Consider the following 16497-nt stretch of genomic DNA (forward strand, 5'->3'; position numbering starts at 1 on the left):
GACTGGCCCCAGACTTTCCAACCAAGGCCACGAAGCAACCGTGTTTAAAGGAAAAACACACAACCAGGGAAGAGCCCAGGCCCAGGCCTACATGGCTTTTTAGCATCTGCCCTTGGGAGAACTTTGGAAATTTAATCAGAAGGAAATGGGGAGTTGCCAAGGAACTAATGTGGCTGCTTCATAGAAAGCCAGGAGACAGTGGGACAGCAAGCTGACTCAGCTGGTAATGATGGGGCAAGAGACAACGGTGTCCTGCGGCCAACAAGAAGTATCTGGATCCTGGGTCAGTATGGACAAGAGAGTGGATGGTGTGTCCTGATAGGTTGGTGAGGAGAGCCCTGGGGCTCCTGGCCTAAGGTGGGGAGGGCCACATATTCGCAGGAGAGGTGGAAAGGTCAGGGGTCAGGCAGGTGTGGATGCAGACAGGCACTGTTTAGAAATCCTTATTCATTTAGGTAAGCTGTTTCTGGAGTCTGGGAGAGAGGAACAGCTGGAGAGACACATCTGGGGGTGACTGGTTGCTCCATCCACAGGTGCAAAAGCCAGACACAGCTGAGCAAGGAGAGAGTGCAGACTGAGACGGGAAAGAAACAGGAACTGGACACTGGACACAGCAGCGTGAGGAGCAAGGATAAAATCTGGGAGGTGGGAAGAACCCAAGAGACTGTCATCTGGTCTCCAGGGGAGAAGGATGCTTCCAAGGAGGACAAAGGAGCACTCTCATGTCCACTATAGTTACAGACAGACAGACAGACAGACCTCCACAGCATATGGACTAAGGCACCAGGAGCAAAAGAGAAACAAAGACACAAAACTAAGAAAGCCCAAAGGAAGACCCCTGACTAGGCTGTGGTGTAGCGCTTGTGCTCTCCCTCCCCCAACCCCTCCATCTGTCTGTCCTTCCCTCCCTCCTTCCCTTCCCTCTCCCCCCTCCATCCATCTGTCACTCTCTCCTTCCTTCTCCCCTCACCCCTCCATCCATCCGCGCCCCCCCCCCCCCGCCTCTTCCTCCCACCCTGGAGTCAGACTCAAACTCACAGAGATCCACCTGGCCCTGCCTCCCAAGTGCTGAGCCAGGCAGTGTAATTCATTTTCATGAATGGCAATAGATCAGGACTAACTTGAGAAGCAGCCATTTGCTAGTGAGACCTAGCCTCTTGTAGGGCTTGAGAAACAACTAATCTAGACCAGTCAGCAGGAAATATACTTTCTTGGTTGGTTTCTGTATTCCAGCTACTCAATGTAAACAAAATGTGTCCCTCTGAGAATGGTTCATAGCTCACACTGAGATGCTTATTTGAACAAAAGCAATGACCCTGTGGCATCCTAGATGCCACAGCTGAGGATAACTTTGAACTGCTGATTCTCCTGCCTCCACCACCAGGTGCTGTGATATACCCCAAACCGAGTTTATGTAGTGCTTAGACCTCCATGTGGCTTAGACAAGCCCTCTCCCAGCTAACCCACACCACCAGCCCTCTATCAACAATTTTAAAATAAAATTTCTCAGATAATCTTAAAGTGTAAGGAAGGTGCATGCACTTCCCGCCAGGACAGGGAATATAATACTGACACTTGTCCCATTCCTTTCGAACAACGGCCTTTGAGGAACAAAAATGTGCCAAGGAATTTCATTCTGGGGCTAAAGAAGCTAGCTAGAAAAGCTAACGCTGGACTGGATGGGACCAGCAAGAGGGTTCAGTGGATGATGACACTTGCTGCATAAGTCTGGTGACCCAAGTTTGAACCCCAAAACATGCATAAAGGTGATAGGAGAAAACCAACTCCACTGAGTTGTCTTTGACCTTTGCGCTTGTGCTGTGGCTCGTGCGCACACTCACGCACGTGCCCCCCCCCACATCCCAACTTCCCACTCTATACACACACTTCCCACACACACATGCATTCATGCACACAGACCATACACATTATACACACACCACACACACATTCCAACCCTGCCATTCTACACACACACACACACACACACACACACACACACACACACGCATGCGCACATGGGTGCTGATGCAAAGTTCTGACAACTTATCATCACCATGCAGGACACACTAGAGCCAAGACATCAACAGACCAGTGGTTGGCCAAGACTGCTTAGCCATGTACACTCTTCCTTTATATTTAAATGACCTGTCAGGACCCAAGGACTGACTTAGAGGCCTCTGGACTTCTTTATTTCTCTTCCCAATGTGGCCACACTGAGTGAATCTCCTTTCTCTGCTTTTTACTTCAACATGACTCTTTAGTTGGTGTGTTGGGGACGAGTGCCTGGAATTAGCTAAAATCTCCTTTAGAACAGTTCTTTTCAAATTCTGTTCCCTGGGACCACTCATGCTGCAAACGCTAACTAGTTCAAGTCTTACTAAAGCCAGGCAGAGTTTTTCTCTGTGGTCACAGTCCTGAGCCTACAGAAAAGGAAGAAAAGGCTCGGACATGCACCAGCAGGAGTGTGCTGCGGCGAGGTGGCTCAGTAGGTAAAGGCATTTGGCACCAAGTCTGACGACCTGAGTTCAATCCTGGTGGAGGGAACCAACTCCCTGGAGTTGTCCTCTGACCTTATGTGATGTAGCAATGGCACAGCCACCCCCTCCACACACAAGATACATGAATAATGTAATTAAAATTTAAAAGAGAAAGAAAGGGACGAGCAGGAATGGGAACAGCCAGCTTCTGAGTGATGGCAGACCAGAGAAGCCTTAGAGATCCACACAATAAAAACAAACGCTAACCGGGAATAAAGAGCACAGAGCAGGTGAAGCTCACATCCAACGCAGAGCAGCCAGGGCTCACATCCGACGGTGCTCACAGCGGGCTCTGTGGAGCCATGAAGGCTCCTGAGGAGGCTGGGCTAATAGAGAGCCCTACATGTGAAGGTGAGGAGCCCCTACAAATGTGTATTTCAACATGAAATTTGCTGGTAGCCAAGCTTCTCCAAAATTAAAAAAAAAAATCATTAAAAGAAAACAAAAGCAGGGGTGGAGAATTGGCTCAGCAGTTAAGAGCACTAACTCCTCTTCCAGAGGTCCTGAGTTCAATTCCCAGCAACCACATGGTGGCTCACAACATCTGTAATGGGATCAAATGCCCTCTTCTGGTGTGTCTGAAGAGAGCAACAGTGTACTATTAAATAAATAAACACAAATAAAAGAGGACTTGAGTCCAGAGAGATGGTACACACCTGTAATCCCAGCTCTCAGGTGGACACAGGAGAACCAGCAGCTCAAGGCCAGTCTCCACTATATACAGAGTTCAAGGCTAGCCTGGGCTCCATGATACCTTGTGTCGCACATAAAAAATGAACAAACCTAAGTTAATAGCTTAAAAACATTTTTTGCTCTCATAAAAATTAATTTTCTATATTAACTTTCTATATTAAAACAGCTATTTCCAGTGATATTACTTTACAAGATCTCTCTCTCTCTCTTTCTCTCTCTCTCTCTCTCTCTTTCTCTCTCTCTCTCTCTCTCTCTCTCTCACACACACACACACACACACACACAGACACACACAGAGTGAAATGAGAATAGTAATTGCTTCTGGCAGGCAAGATGCCAACCTTGATGATCTGAGTTCAATCCCCAAGACCCACACCATAGAAGGAGAGAAAACCAACTCCTTGGGTTGTGTTCCAACTCTACACAAGTACCCTGGCATACACTCCCCTGCCCTATAAATAAATAAATGTAATAAAAATTTGAGTAAAAAGAGAAATGAGCCTCTTAAGTCATCTCTCCCGGGCTGCCTTACCTGAGTTGCTTGGCATAGCTGAGCTCAATCTCCGTCCTCTCCTTGACAAACTTGATGTATTTCTCGAGAATATCAATCCCCCACTGCGTGTGCTTTTCCAAGTTGTCAAACTGATCCTGTTTAAAAAGAGAGAGAGGGAAGTTTATTGCCTCTTTCTATGGCTTCCAGTTCCAGAGAGCTACCCTCTCTGTAGTCCCCGGTCCAGGACAGCACCTCTAGCATTTTCCATGACACTGAGGATGGGGGGTGTCTGCTGAGAACTTTACATCAACATTACCAAATTTGGTTTGAGCATGGTCCAGAGTTAGCATCCCTGCTCTCTCTTCCTTTTAGACACATTGCTTCTATATATAATTAATGTTCCATTACAAAGGAAAATGTCTCAGATGCCAAAAGCTGACAGGTGAGCTCTCTCTCTCTCTCTCTCTCTCTCTCTCTCTCTCTCTCTCTCTCTCTCTCACACACACACACACACAAGCACACTAGGGCAGAAGAGATGGCTCAGTAGTTAAGAGCACTTGCTGCTTTTGCAGAGAACCAGAGTTCACCTCCCAGTAGCCCCGTCAGGCACACCATAGGAATAACTCTAGCTCCTGGATATCAGAAACCCTTGCAAGACTTCTAAGCACCTTCATGCACATGTGCGCACACATACCCAAGAAAATAAAAAATAATTTCTTATATTTATCTTATGTTCATGGGTGCTTAGCCTGTGTAGATGTAAGTGCACTGAGTGTGTGTCTGGGACCTGTGCAAACCAGAAGAAGGTCTCAGATCTCTGGATCCAGAGTTATAGGCAGGAATAAACTGTTATATGGGGTATATATATATATACATATTTTTTTTTAATTAAGAAAGAACCAGCCACCTGAGTTTAGAGAGCAGAAAGGGTAGGAGAACAGTAATCAAATTTTGCTTTTTTTTCAAGTGAGCAATATACCTCAGTGTGGACTTTGCTACACTATGTATCACAAACAAAAAAGTATTTGGACCCATGAGCCAAAGCTGAGCAGTTAGATGACACCTAGTGCAGAGGCTGGGTGCTTCTGCTTTGAAGAGGGGACAGGTGCGTGTGCCAGCCACCGCTGATGTCTAATTTTGGGACAGCGGCCTCACATGGGTTTGTCCCCTTGAGTGCAGGTGGGTCTGGGAGGACATCAGGTAATGGGCAGAAGTGATGAAATTGGAGAGAGTGTAGGGTCAGATTGTCCAAGGCCTTCAATACACAGAGGAGGAGTTTGGATCCTCTAGAAAGCACAAACTGCTCTTGCAAGATCATAGCAAGGATATGCTTGCAATCACGGGAGACCGAGGCTGGCAGACTGTCCTAACAGTCTGAGAATGAGAAGAGGAGGGGGCCATTCTGACACTTGGAACACGCTACTGTAAGTGACAGATTGGCTGCAGGCTCAGAGGGAGATGTGAGCAAGGGGGAAGGGATCCAGGGTGAGTCTGGGTCTGCTCCCTGCGAGTAAAGAAAGTCCACACAGGGAGAAAAATTCAGGGAAGTTTGACCATGTGAATAAAGGGTTTGGAATGCATAGCAGAGCCTGCAAACACAGATGGACTGAGCTCACAGGAGGGTGTCGGGAAGTGGACGGGTCTGAAGCTACAGTCACAGATCAGAGTGCCAGGGGGTGGGCAGCCCCACACAGGAGCAGCAGGGAGGACTGGCCCAGGAAGTGGAGCCGGAGAGCGGTGGAACAGAGCCAGAGAATGCATTAGAGCATCCCAGGAAGAGTCTCGAGCCAGGTCAGATGGGAGAGGCGTGCCGCTGCCTCAGAGGGAACCTCAGGAGAGAATGAGGGTTTGGCCAGCTCCAGGACTTCACTGACACAGGCCACCAACAATCTCAACTGCTCTGCTAGGCATCCTTAGTGTGCCCAGGAACCCCTCCTCATTTCTCTAAAACATGCAAGGTCTTAAGCCGTGCAACATATAACTGGCACACTTCAGGCGTTCATTCCAGTCCCATCTGAGGCATAACTGTCACCGGCACAGAGCTGGCCCTGGGCTCCACCTCTAACTCCTCGTGAACTGTGTGTGGCTCACACCCCTGTAAATTCAGCACTCAGAAAGCAGAGGAAGTAGGATCAGAAGGTTAAGGTCACCCTCAGCTACATAGCAAAATTGAAAACAGCCTGGTCTACATCAGACGCCGTCTCAAAAAAGGGGGAGGGTGGGCTGAGACGGCTCAGTGGTTAAGGTCGCATATGGCTCTTGCAGAACACGAGGTCTGTTCTCAGCAACCACTTTGTCCCGTGTAACTCCAGCTCCAGGGGATTTTAGGCTTCTGACCTCCACAAGCACTGATTTATGTGGTCAAACCTACACTCATGAACATATACATAAAAGTAATAAGTAAAAATAAAATCGCCTACCAGGGGTATAGTAGTGCACACCTGTAATCTCAGTGCTTGGCAGAGGCAGGCAGATCTCTGAGTTTGAGGTCAGCCTGGTCTTCTGAGGGGGTTCCAGAACAGGCAGGGCTACACAGAGAAACTACACTGTCTCAAGCCATCACCCCTAAATAAAATAAAATGTTTTTAAAGAGTCTGCCCACAGTGATGTATACATTTATAATCCCATCTCTCGGAAAGCTGAGACCAGAAGATCACATGAACCTGGGATTTCAAGGCCAACCTGAGCAATATAGTGAGACTCTGCCAACAACAACAAAAGCTATACACACTTAACAACAACAACAACAACAACACACACACACACACACACAGCCTAAAGTGTCTGAAGATGAGCGTGTACCCATGAGACCAATCATCGCCACAGTCTACCCCACATACATACCCACCCCTTCTAAAAGCTTCCTCTTGTCTTTTGATTCCTAGTGTGTGTTTCAACCTCTTTCAAACACAACACAGCATTGTTGAATGACGGAGCTGAGCTCTCTGGTGCATCGACCTTGAGTCAGTTAGAGTCATGTGTCCTAATTTCCTTCCTGTTGCAGTGATAAAACACCCTGTCTAGAGAGACAGAGAGGAGAAAGTGTAGAAGTCAGCTTACACTCCAGCTCATAACCCATCATTGAAGGAAATCAAGGAGGAACTCAAGCAGAAACCATGGAGGAAAACTGCTTGCCAGCTTGTTCAGACTCATATTTAGCTAGCTTTCTTATGTGGCCCAGGACCACCTGCCTAGGGAATGGTGCTACCCGCAGTGGGCTGGACCCTCCCAAATCAATTAACAATCAAAGCGAACACCCCACAGACATGCCCACAAGCCAATCTGATGTGAGCATTCCCTCAATTGAGACTCTTTTCTCAGGTGACACTGTCAAGTTGACAGCTAATGCTGAGATTACTGGCTTACGGTCACCACGTCTAGTTTAACTGCCTTAGTCTTGCTTCCAGCCAGGAACAGAGAACAAAGAAGTGTCAATTTAGGACACATGGATTTTATGTCACTAAAATGACCTGAGGATAACCCCCATGAAAAATGTTTACCCTTACAATCAATCTTTTAAAACATTGTCACTAAACAACAAGGGACGAAGATTTAAAATTTTCATCACTTTTTTTAGTCCTCGATCCACCCCCACGTCTGAGATCCCATTGTAAAAAACTCTGCTCAGAAGATTATTTACTTATGTTATCTCTACAGAGGAGGCTTGCTGAGCAAATGAGTCGGGTGAACGTGACGGCAGGTTTCTATAAACAACCTGAAAAGGCACAAGAAACTCAAGTGACGGTTGTGAATGAACAGCACTCAGGCTACAACGTCTCACAAGTGCTCTCTGTTGGTCAGTGACCCTGTCTTGGTCTAGTTCCATTTCACACCGACCAGATTTATGGAAAAATAATAGCTGGGGTGATGGCTCTGTGGTTAACACGTCTGCCTTAAAAGTATGAACACCCACGTCTGATCCACAACGCCCACGTCCAAGTGCCCAATGCTGGGTAGGTGGAGACAAGGGTCCCCTGGGGCTCTCCAGCCAGCCTAGTCACCCTGTATCTAAAGAGATGCTCAGATGGTGTTTCTGAAGATAACAGCTGAGGTTGACCTCTGGCCTTCACAATCACACACACACACACACACACACACACACACACACGCCCCCCCATGCATATACACACACGTATATATACACCAATATATTCTATCCTGTCTGCCAGTCTACCTACATATCTATCTTTATCTATATCTATATATTGATATATATCAAGAGCTGGGACTGAAGCTCAGTAGTAGAAAAGGTGAAGTTCAAGGTTGTAGCCTTAGCAGTGAAAACAGACATCTCTCCCCTTCCCTCTTCCCCTTGAGTTTTCTCCACAGTGCCATTACCTCTGAAAGCTCTCGACAGCTTCTGCTCTTGGGCTTCACTGTCTTGTTGACAATCTCCCCGACAGACCTGCCTGACATTCTTGTGGATATGTGGATAGCCTTCAGTTCTTGCAAACAGACAAGAAACCTGTTCACAGGAACTCATTCCCCTTTAAAAGGTCACTGACCAGTAATGTTTTCATTGGCTTTAGTTTTGAGCCAGGGTGGTACATAGCTGGCCTCAAACTCCCTATGTAGCCAAAATGACCTTCGAACTCCTGATCTTCTTGCCTCTACCTCCCACACAATGGAATTACAGGCACGCAGCACCAAACTGATACCAGTGATCAAACCAAGGGCTTTGTGAATACTGGGCAAGCACTCCATTAGCTGAGCTACACCCCAGACCTCAACATTGTGTTTTCAATAGTTATCCGTTACCAAGACCATTTTGCAAACTGTAGTAAAGCTATCTCTCAAAGCATGGGATCCAAACAGGACAGAAGATCCTCACAGCAAAGCCTTAAGCAGTAACAAGTACTCGAATGTCTGCTGCCTCCAAGCAGCATCCTCCGTAGGCGATGTTAAGGCATCCCTGAAGTGACCACACCCACCACTACTATCACAGACAAGGCAGCCAGAGGAGAAAATTCAAAACAGATGAAAAACCAATCAGCCCACTTACATTCTTGACTAAAATGTGGAAAATTTAATGGGAAGAAATTCCAAATCTCAAAAAAGACTCCTTTGTGAGCAAACACCTAAATGGTCCTTAGAAAAACATCGCAGGCTCCAGCGAGGATGGTGGTGTTAGGTAGAATGTATTCCTTCCTATTGTAGCCAGGTGATGCAGCCCATTACCTAGAACCAGGGAGGCTTCAATAGAAGGACTGCCATGAATCTGAGGACAACCATTTTCCTGCAAAACTGCAGTTTACTAAACAAAACTCCCTAGTGGGAAGGGTGGCATCACAGAAGACAGGCTGCTTCTGTTTCTTCGGCCATTCTTGACTAGGTCAATCTGGAAAGAAAGACAACTACCTGCACTCAGACAGGCGGAGGGGAGTGGGGGAAGCTGACCTGTCTAGCTGGCCTAGCCACAAATGATGCTGAACTCCTGAGTTCAGCCTCCAAACCTCTCAAGTCCCGGTATAACAGGTGTGCACCTGGCCAAGTCCTTACCTTTTTAAAGTAGGTGCTTGGTGGGGGTGGAAGATATGCTGTGGATATACTCAATGGCCTTGGCATTCTAAGCACTGGCTATACATTGATTCATATCCTCAGCCCTAAGAAGAGTAGTTCAATGGCCTTTGCAAATAACTGGATCTCTTCCTTGGGTACCGCACCAATAGTTTCTCAAAGAGTAGGCAGCATATGATATATGCTGCCATAGCAACAAACCATGGCAACAAACCATCCTCGACAGTTACAACAAAACCCACCTTACACTGCAAATGACACTTTCACCTGGGCATGATTACCTATTATTCACTGGTGGTATAGTTAGCCTTGCTACCAACATGACATACCAGGGAAGAGGGAGCCTCAATTGAGGAATTCTCTCCATTATATTGGCCTATGAACATGTTTGTGGGGCTTTTAACTTAATTACTAATTGAAGAGGGCCTAGCCCACCATGGGCAGTACTATCCCTACGCAAGTAGGCTTGGGCTGCATTAAGAAAGGCAGCTGAGCAAGCCAGGGGAGGAGTCAGCAAGTGGTATTCTCCTAAAGTCTCTGCTACAGTTCCGGCCTCCTGGTTCCTGCCCTGGCTTCCCTCAATGTCTGACTATATATAATTTATAAGCCAAATAAACCCATTCCTCCCCAAACTGCTTTTCATTATGCCTTATGACGGCAAGTGCACAAGATTCTCATTCAGAAAATATTTTCCTTGATCTATGTAGAGATTTTAAGTATTGACATTGAAGTTACTCTACCCTAAGGGGAAAAATGATTTGCGTTTGTGTTATCATTGACCATCTCCTCTTTCCTGGGTATTCTAATTTGTTACACAGAAGCCAGATTGTTATAATTAGCAACACATACTGCCAGTTGCTCTACGTTCGGTGACGAATGGGCTGCCACATATGCAAGAGCTTGTCTTAGAGGCTAGAGCACTGTCCCAAGAAAGAAAAGCCACCAGTCCGCCTTCTGAGGCAGATATGCAAATGTTTTGCTCTCCACAGCCATGCTGAACGTTCTGTCTGTACACGGACACTAAGTAAGGAGGCTCAGGAGACAACCAAGACTTCATAAAACTAAGAATTTGAGCCAAGAATGGCAGTGCACACCTGTGAGCCCAGCACTAGGGAGGTGGAGGCTGCAAGATCAGGAGTTCAAGGTCATTCTTGATTCCACGGCAACTCTGAGAGCAACCTGGGATATGTGAGACGCTGTCTCAGAACAAACCAAACAGAAAATCCACCATAGGCAGGGCTGAAGAGATGGCTCAGTTGTTAAGAATGTATATCTTTTTCTCTTGCAGAGGCCCTGAGTTCAGTTTCCAGCACCCACATGGCAGCTCACAACAGCCTATAACTGTACTTCCGGGGGTCCAACACCCTCTTTTGACCTCTGAGGGTTCCCACAGGCATGTGGTGCACGTACTTCCATATACATAAAAGTAAACAAGGGGGTACAGAGAAGGCTCAGTGGGCAAAGTGCTTGCTGTTCCAATATGAGGACCCCAGTTAGGATCGTCCATGTCAGAGGCCTCGTTTAGGATCCTAGCCCCTGAGAGGAAGAGACAGGAGGGTCTTCTGGCCAGCCAGTGATGCTAAACTAGCTGATAAACTAGCTAAGAAAGTCTGTCTCAAAAAAATATGTTTGAGGGCTGGAGAGATGACTCAGTGGTTAAAAGCACTGACTGCTCTTCCAGAGGTCCTGAGTTCAAATCCCAGCAACCATATGGTGACTCACAACCATCTGTAATGGAATCCGATGCCCTCTTCTGGTGTGTCTGAAGACAGCTACAGTGTACTCATATATAAGTAAATAAATCTTTTAAGGATATACCCTCTCCCCACCCTCTACACCATCTCAAACAATAAACTGCATCAGTGTGCTCACAGAATCACAAACTTCAAAGAAACTAATTGTGGGGCCATGCCAACACACCTACACCCAATACATGATATATGTACAGACAGACACACAATAGAAAAGCATAATTTTAAAAGGTTTATGGACTTATTTATTTTGAGAAAAAAGTCACTCTCTATAGACTAGGCTGGCCTTGAGCTCACAGAAACCCACCACCTGCTCCTATCTTACAAGTGCTGGGAATCACAGGGATGTGGCATTATGCCTATTTGTGAAAAAGTATTCTCTACACAGATGTGTTTTCATAGATTCCTTTGTAATATGTCATAAATATTTAGTAACATCTGTGAGCTTATCTGCAATTGGGTTGACTCGAAACTTTTCAAGATAACAGAAACATAAGGCTGGAGACTCTGCCAACTAGTAGCAAAAAATGAAGACAAATCATTTGGGAAAGAAATACGGACATCAATTTCAAAAGTATTGAACTGTGACTTTTTCTTTGATTGATACATTTCCTATTTTGTCCCCATAAAAAATAGAAATCAACCTTCAGAAAATGGCACCAAGAAACATCCAAGTATGGATTGTTTATCAATTGCATGCAAGCTTTCACACTTAGAAAAAGGGGGGAAAAATTTAAAACAATCAGTCCAAGGTTAGTGGGGCAAATTGGCTCACCATAAGTTTGAATTGAGCCTGGGCTGTGGTGAGTCACTGTCAAGGGAAAGAAAGGGACAGAGAGATAGAGAGACCTGGGGGTAGGGTGGGTGGGCGGTCAGTGGGAGAGGGAGGGGGAGAGGATAGGGAGAGGGGGAGACAGACAGAGAGAGAGAGAGAAAGGGGAGAGGAAGAAAAGAAAGAGATAGCTTAGAGGTTAAAAGTGATTGCAGCCCTTCCAAATGACCTAAGTTCAGTTTCCAGCACCCACATCGGACAGCTCCAGGGGAATCCATGTCCTCTTCTGACTTCTCTGTGCACTGGCACATAGTCACACACACACACACACACACACACACACACACACACACACACACACACATCTTTTAAAAAAAGAGAGGAAGAAAGGAGAGAAAATAAAGTTCAGGATTAATATTGTCTATAAAAGCCAAGAATGGAGGTAATTTTGATTCATAGAAAAATTGGAAGCACAAACAAAATTTGCAATGAGCAGCATAGGCTGTGTGTGTCTCAGTCATGGCCACTATTGCTGTGATGAAGCACCATGACCAGAGCAAGGTGGGGAGAAAAGGGTTTGTCTGGTGTAGTTTCCACTTCATCACTGAAGGAAGTCAGGACAGGAACTCACGCAGGGCAGGAACCTGGAGGCAGGAACCGCTGCAGAGTCTCATTACATAGTCCTGGCTGGCCTGGAACTAGGTTAGCCTCAGGCTCCCAGAGACCCAGCCCCCCTGCCTCTGGAGTGCTGGGATTAAGGGCATGAGTCACCACTCCTGACCTATCTATCCGCTGAGCCTCCCAGCCTTTGGCGTTTCCTCTTGTTCCTCTTGTTGCCGGAGTCTGACAACCCGAGTTTAAATGAGTCCTGGCTTTAAGGTAAGAAAGAACTGATCTAGAAAACTGTCCTTTGAACTCACATTTTTTTTTCTTAAATTGTCTGATTCCAAATTTTATATACAATTGCTATAGACTGAATGTTATGTGTAACCTAGATCCAATCCAACCTATGAGGGGCCTTCACGACATGAATGGACTGATTACTGACCCAGTACCCGCAGACCCCGACAGCTCCCTTCTAACTCCCGATAAGAACAGCTTAAATGATAAGGTGGTGTCAAGTGTCTGTCTGCCAGGAAGTGGTCTCTCACCAGACACCCTGTGTCTGCGAGCATCTGACCTTGGACCTGCAGTATAAAGAAGAAGGAGGGATAAATGGTTCTCATGAGCCACCGAGTTTCTGGCATTTTACAACAGCAGACCAACAGGCTAAGACAAGAACATTTTTGACACATAGACTAAATATCTAGTGACCTTTGGGGCAGGCTCTGGAAGGTCCCCATGCTGTTTTACACTTCTGATTAAGAGCCAAAGCTTCTTCAGTAAACATCTCTTTGTGGTTTCCTATGTAGTACCATATGGACTTGATTCATGGCTTATTATTTTAAAGGCACGAAACAAGATCTATTAAGAAAATAGCATCCAGAGACTGGGGAGACAGCCCCATGAATAAGGCTTCCTGTGCTCCTGTGAAGACTGGTGTCTGGACCTCTGGCACCCACATACAAGCCCAGCAGATAACTCTAACTCTGGGGAGATGGGGACTGTAGATCCCGGGGCCAAGTTGGCTAGCCAGAATAACCTAATGAGCAAGCTTTGGGTTCAGTGAGAGCCTTCATCTCAGTAAATAAAGTAGTGACTCAGAAAGACACCAGATGTCAACCTCTGGATTCCACAAGCGCACACACGCACACATGTGCTTTCCCCACACAAGAGAGCACTGGCGCACATAACACACGAAAATTATCTACCCTTGACTTGCTATAGTCTCATTTCCTCCATTTCCTCTTAGACAGTAATGCATGCTAAAACTGTGATATTTTGTTTCCATTTAATATTTTTTACTAAAAGGAAAAGGTTTTTTTTTTTTTTTTTAAATAAACAAGCCACTTAACATAAAATAGAGAGGCCAGATGTTTGTTGCCTGGAGACCTGAGTTTGATCTCTGGGACCTACATGGTGTTAAGAAGACAACTGATCCCCACAAGTGTCCTCTGATCTCCACATGTGTGCTGTGGTGTACACACACACACACACACACACATACACACCACACCACACAAATGTAATGAATTTCAAATACAAAAACAGAAACCCAAAGCCCAGGATTTCTTTTTTTACCATTTCACCATCTTTTCACATGTCTGACCCACTGCCAAAAGCATCTCCCCTCCCATCGGGCCATCCCCCACGAAGTGCTTCTGGCATGGCTTGTACAGTCCCAAATGGGGCTCCCCCTCACTGTGTGGGATTCACTACACCCAGTGACACAGGTCCAGATTCACAAGGCCTGAGTATCCCCCGATCAATATTTGCTGAACACATGCTCCAGTGCAACAGGAAAACTCCTGTTACTGAACTGCTCTGGTCACAGTCAGGAGCTGCTCACGTGCACGGTTCACTACTCTGAATAGCAGAGTAATGAGGGGCAGATGCTCTGCAAGAAGGCTGTAACTGTCAACAACAAAAGCCTGCCGCTCTTGGGAAGCTAGTAAAAGTCTAACCCATGGGGCTGGGGATATGGCTTAGTCCTTAGAGAGCTTGTCTAGCATGCACAAAGCCCTGGCTTCCGTCCCCTGCACTGCACAATCCAGCTATGGCGGTACTGCTAGCATGAGAGGTGAAGGTAGGAGGGTCAGAATTTCAAAGTCATGGTTCAGCAGTTATTAGCACTTGATGCTCTCCAGGTTTGCTTCCCAGCACCCAAGTGGGCAGCTCTCAGTAACTCCAGTTTCAGGGAATTCGATGTGCTTTTCTGGCCTCCACAGGTACCAGGAAAGCACATGTGCACAGACATACATGTAGGTAAAACACCCACATACAAATAAATAATTTCAAGGCCCTCCTCGGCCAGTTCAAGGGCAGCCAGGGATACAGGAGACTGTCCTTAGAAATCAAAGCTTCTAACTTATGAAGGATGTTAACCACTGAGCTATCTCCTGGCCCTTGGACCTGACTGTAGTGAGGAGACAGGATGAAAGGCACTGTCCGACAGACCCTGGCTGCCTGGCAACACTCCATCCTCCGAAGCACTGCCTCCTTTTAAATTTCATGTCTATAAGGCTTTCTTTGAAGGAAGGCATCATGAATTTATTTCTATACTGAAAATTCCTAAACGCACACCTTTAGTCCCAGCATTCAAGGCAGAGACAGGCAGATCTCTGAGTTCAAGGCCAGCCAGGGCGACCCAGTCTCCAAAACCAAATAAATCTTGTTTAAAAGTTGACCAGAGCTGGGGAGATGGCTCAGTGGGTCAGAGTGTTCGCACAGCAAGCAGTGGGACCTGAGCTTGGAGGGCCATCACTGAGTGAAACATGGGGCAGGGCCTGCAAGTGTCCCTGGTACCCAGACCCTGAGGTGAGTGGGTAGTGGGTTAGGAATGCTGCTGGGTTTCTGTGCTGGCTGCTAGACTTGCTGAAGAAATGCAAGCTCCAAGTTCACTGGGCCCTGACCTGAAGTGGGCCCTGACCTGAAGTGATGAGAAGAGTTTTAGAGCAAGATAGCAGATTCGCTCGCGCACTCTCTCTCTCTCTCTCTCTCTCTCTCTCTCTCCTCTCCCCCCTCCCTTACTCCCCCCACCTTGGAGATTTGAATATGTTTGGCCCAGGGAGTGGCGCTATTTGGAGGTGTGGCCCTGCTGGAGTGGGTGTGGCCTTGTTGGAGGAAGTGTGTCACTGTGGGAGTGGGCAATGAGACCCCTCCTCCTGACCATGTGGGAGCCAGTCTTCTCCTATTGACCTTCAGATGAAGATGTAGAAGTCTCAGCTCCTCCTGCACCATGCCTGCCTGGACACTGTCATGTTCCCGCCTTGATGATAATGGACTGAACCTCAGAACCAGCCCCAATTAAATGTTGTCCTTCTAAGAGTTGCCTTGGTCATGGTGTCTGTTCACAGCAATAAAACCCTAACTAAGACACACACATACCAATCAAGGGTTGAGGATGTGCTTCAGGCTCTAGAGTGCTTGCCTAGCATACAAAGAGCCCTGGGCCCCATCCCTGTGTCTCATTAGCTTGATGTGGCTGCAAAGCCTATAATTCTAGGACCAGGGATATGGGGCTGGGAGAATCAAAGGTTCCTAGTCTTCCTCACCTGGGGGGCAGGGCTGAGCCAAATCATTCTATTTTTCCCCAGAGAACAGCCAAAGGGAGCTGGCAACCAGGGTGACTTTTTGAAGGAAAGTGACAATCAGAGTTGTTTACATTCATGGTCTTCCTGAGAGTGACAGCGATTCCAAATGTAGATCACATCTGTGGCATGGTTTAAGAAAACATTTTAAGTCACCTTTTTGTTGTTGTTTTGTTTTGTTTCGAGACAGATTTTCTGTAGCTCTGGCTATGCTGGATGGAACTCACTCTCTATAGACCAGGCTGGCTTCAAACTCAGAGATCCACCTGCCTCTGCCTCTGCCTCTGCCTCTGCCTCTGCCTCTGCCTCTGCCCTGGGATTAAAGGGAAGTTCCAGAACAGTCAGGGTTCCGTAGTGAGATCCTGTCTCAATAAGTCATTTACCAGTTTTTGTACCTAGCTCTGATATTTAGCACAAGTTAGTGAGCAAGGTTTCCAATCAGATCACCAGGGCTGCTCCATCTGGAGCCCAAATCTGCCTTATAAATTCAGACTTGGCTGGCGCTAACTGCAAGGAAATGAGCTATCCCACAGATTTATTT

General features: G+C 46.7%; 1 protein-coding gene across 4 annotated transcripts in view; it reads right to left on the reverse strand.

The window, feature by feature from the left end:
• FNBP1 (formin binding protein 1) overlaps positions 1-16497 on the reverse strand; it is a 107404-nt gene that overhangs the window by 68429 nt on the left and 22478 nt on the right. For all 4 annotated transcript variants that reach the window (XM_080928205.1, XM_080928207.1, XM_080928206.1 and 1 more), the window contains exon 2: positions 3766-3881. In XM_080928205.1, the coding sequence (XP_080784331.1) occupies positions 3766-3881 (116 nt within the window). The remainder of the gene's footprint in view (positions 1-3765; positions 3882-16497) is intronic.

Source organism: Micromys minutus (genome assembly GCF_963924665.1).
Source record: "Micromys minutus genome assembly, chromosome: 13".
Taxonomy (NCBI): domain Eukaryota; kingdom Metazoa; phylum Chordata; class Mammalia; order Rodentia; family Muridae; genus Micromys; species Micromys minutus.